The following is a 2,570-nucleotide window of genomic DNA, read 5'->3' on the forward strand; positions in this document are numbered from 1 at the left end:
TTGGACGTAACTACGGATCCATGTCTTAGACGCCTTGGATCCGGCCTTGTACGCCGATCCCGACTTTGAGGCTGCGACGGATCCAGCCTTGGCAGACGATCCGGACTTGGATGCTGTGGATCCCGGCTGAGATGCAGCAGCGGATCCAGTCTTGGGTCCAGATCCAGATTTTGACGTAACAGCAGTGGATCCAGCCTTGGATCTTACACCCGTCTTGGACGTAGCTACGGATCCGGCTTTGGACGTTGATGCCGGTTTGGATGTGGCGATGGATCCGGACTTGGATCCGGCACCAGACTTCGAAGGGGAGGCGGAAGGTTTGGACGTGGATGTGGATCCCGCCTGGGAGACTGTTTTGGAGGCCGATCTGGTTTTGGGTTTGGCCTTGGGAGAAGCTCGGGCATGCTTGTGGGGACGGGAAGATCCAGTACTAGGGGCAGGGGATGCGCTACGCGGTCGTTTCGCGGCTGATGGACCCGCCCCACTTGGAGACGGCAGAGCAACAGAGACGCTAGCGGCAGAAGATGATCCAGCCAGGGGAGAAAGGGGATCCGAGACAGCAGCTGTAACGGGGTTACATGGTGTGGAGCACACAGGGGTACGAAGTACCCGGAGAGTTAACAAACTCTCAGTACATAAGTTGGAGAGTTAACAAGGTCTCTCAGTACGTTGGCTGAAAGCCACACGTTATGCATTTGATTAGGTTTAACTATGCTAGATAGTTAAAGAGATACATTTACCCCTAGGCGGCTTGGCCGCAATAATAGTAAATAAAACACTTCTGGTTTTGAAGCATAAAAGTTAAGGTGTTAACTTTGAGCCCTGGTCTTGGGCTGTAAGTGTCCTTTGGATAAGGAACTTAGTATCAGTGACTCTTTGAGTCGAACGTCTTCCTCTGACGCTAAAGCTACGGCAGCCCCGCTGCACTTGGTATACCAAGTATACTTGGAGGCCGATCTGGTTTTGGGTTTGGCCTTGGGAGAAGCTCGGGCATGCTTGTGGGGACGGGAAGATCCAGTACTAGGGGCAGGGGATGCGCTACGCGGTCGTTTCGCGGCTGATGGACCCGCCCCACTTGGAGACGGCAGAGCAACAGAGACGCTAGCGGCAGAAGATGATCCAGCCAGGGGAGAAAGGGGATCCGAGACAGCAGCTGTAACGGGGTTACATGGTGTGGAGCACACAGGGGTACGAAGTACCCGGAGAGTTAACAAACTCTCAGTACATAAGTTGGAGACTGGCCGCCTACATGGTTAAAACTGGAGGCCACCTCATACCCACCAAGATCGAGACGCTCACTAAGGACGTGCCGCGCAACAAGGAGATAATCAAAGAAATCGTGCATTCCACGTGGCCAGCCGTCTCCGCCCCCGATCCAGACGGAGACGGCCCGGGCGTACCCGGTAAGCCATTCCAGGCACAAGCTATCATAGCCAACCCCGTCTCCTACGGACACATCCACGTCGCCGAACGCCTCGGTGTGCCGCTGCACATCATGTTTCCGCAGCCGTGGGTGCCCACCATGGCGTTCCCCCATCCGCTTGCCAACATGCCCTACACGGACGAGCTTAGGAAGACCAACTACATGTCGTATAAAATGGTGGATTTACTCATGTGGCAGGGAACGGAGGGTCTCATCAACGAGTTCCGCACCAAGGTACTAAAACTGCGCAAGATCCGCAACGGCGACGGCGGTCGGGACCTACTTCTGGATCTTCAAATTCCGCATGCTTTCATGTGGAGTCCAGAACTCGTGGCCAAACCGGCAGACTGGGGGGAATCTCTATGACATAGTCGGCACCGTGACCCCTGAGCGGCAGACCCAATTTCGTCTATACGCCGTCCCCAGAGTTGGAGATGTTTTTGGGCAGAGACGGCGGTCCCGATCTTCGTCGGTTTTCGGGTCGATGGTGCTGGCGGATCCGCTGGCTACTACCATGATGATCATCGAGGCGGCGCAGCAGGCTGGTGTTCGCGTGCTTATCCCAGTCCAGCTGGAGTGATATGGCCGGTAACCTCGACATTCCGGACAACGTCTTCTTCATCGGCAACTGTCCGCACGACTGGCTCATGCCACGAGTGTGTGCGGTGGTTCACCACGGAGGCGCGGGCACCACGGCTGCCGGTCTACTCGCCGGTAAGCCCACCTTCATTGTTCCGTTCTTCGGAGACCAGCCGTTTTGGGGTCACGCAGTGGTGAAGGCTGGTGTGGGTGTCGAACCGTGTCCGATCTCGCAGTTAACGACGGAGAAGTTGCGCGAGGGGTTCGTAGGGCTCATGGATCCGGCACTACGCGCTCGATTGCTACTTTTCTGCTCCTTGGTCGAACCCACTTACAATACAGCTGCTAGTGATATGCTTCCATCGGTGTCAAGAACTAATGGTTCAGTCGCGCTGCTAGCTGTCACAGCTCGTGAGTCGCTATCAGCATTCTATTTAATGAGGTACATGGCTAAAGCAAAAGGACTGGCGTAAACTATTGCATCCCCCAACGACATGATATAAATCGGAAGGCTCCACGACGTGTGCAACGCTGTCAAAATGCATGTTCTTTATACTCTCGGCTTCAA

At 55.2% G+C, this 2,570-nt stretch overlaps 2 protein-coding genes across 2 annotated transcripts; both read left to right on the top strand.

Annotated features, from left to right (window-relative positions):
* Positions 1-1,249: 1,249 nt before the first annotated feature.
* PITG_22471 (uncharacterized protein) lies at positions 1,250-1,941 on the top strand (the record flags this gene model as incomplete). The annotated part of the gene is made up of 2 exons (XM_002909750.1): positions 1,250-1,742; positions 1,850-1,941. The coding sequence occupies 2 exons, from the start codon at positions 1,250-1,252 to the stop codon at positions 1,939-1,941; spliced, it is 585 nt and encodes a 194-aa protein (XP_002909796.1).
* Positions 1,942-2,070: 129 nt separating this feature from the next.
* On the top strand, positions 2,071-2,417 carry PITG_22472 (uncharacterized protein; the record flags this gene model as incomplete). The annotated part of the gene is made up of 2 exons (XM_002909751.1): positions 2,071-2,264; positions 2,411-2,417. 2 exons carry the CDS (start codon positions 2,071-2,073, stop codon positions 2,415-2,417), a joined length of 201 nt encoding a protein of 66 aa, XP_002909797.1.
* Positions 2,418-2,570: the final 153 nt, after the last annotated feature.

This window comes from Phytophthora infestans, genomic scaffold (assembly GCF_000142945.1).
Source record: "Phytophthora infestans T30-4 supercont1.3344 genomic scaffold, whole genome shotgun sequence".
Lineage (NCBI taxonomy): Eukaryota > Oomycota > Peronosporomycetes > Peronosporales > Peronosporaceae > Phytophthora > Phytophthora infestans.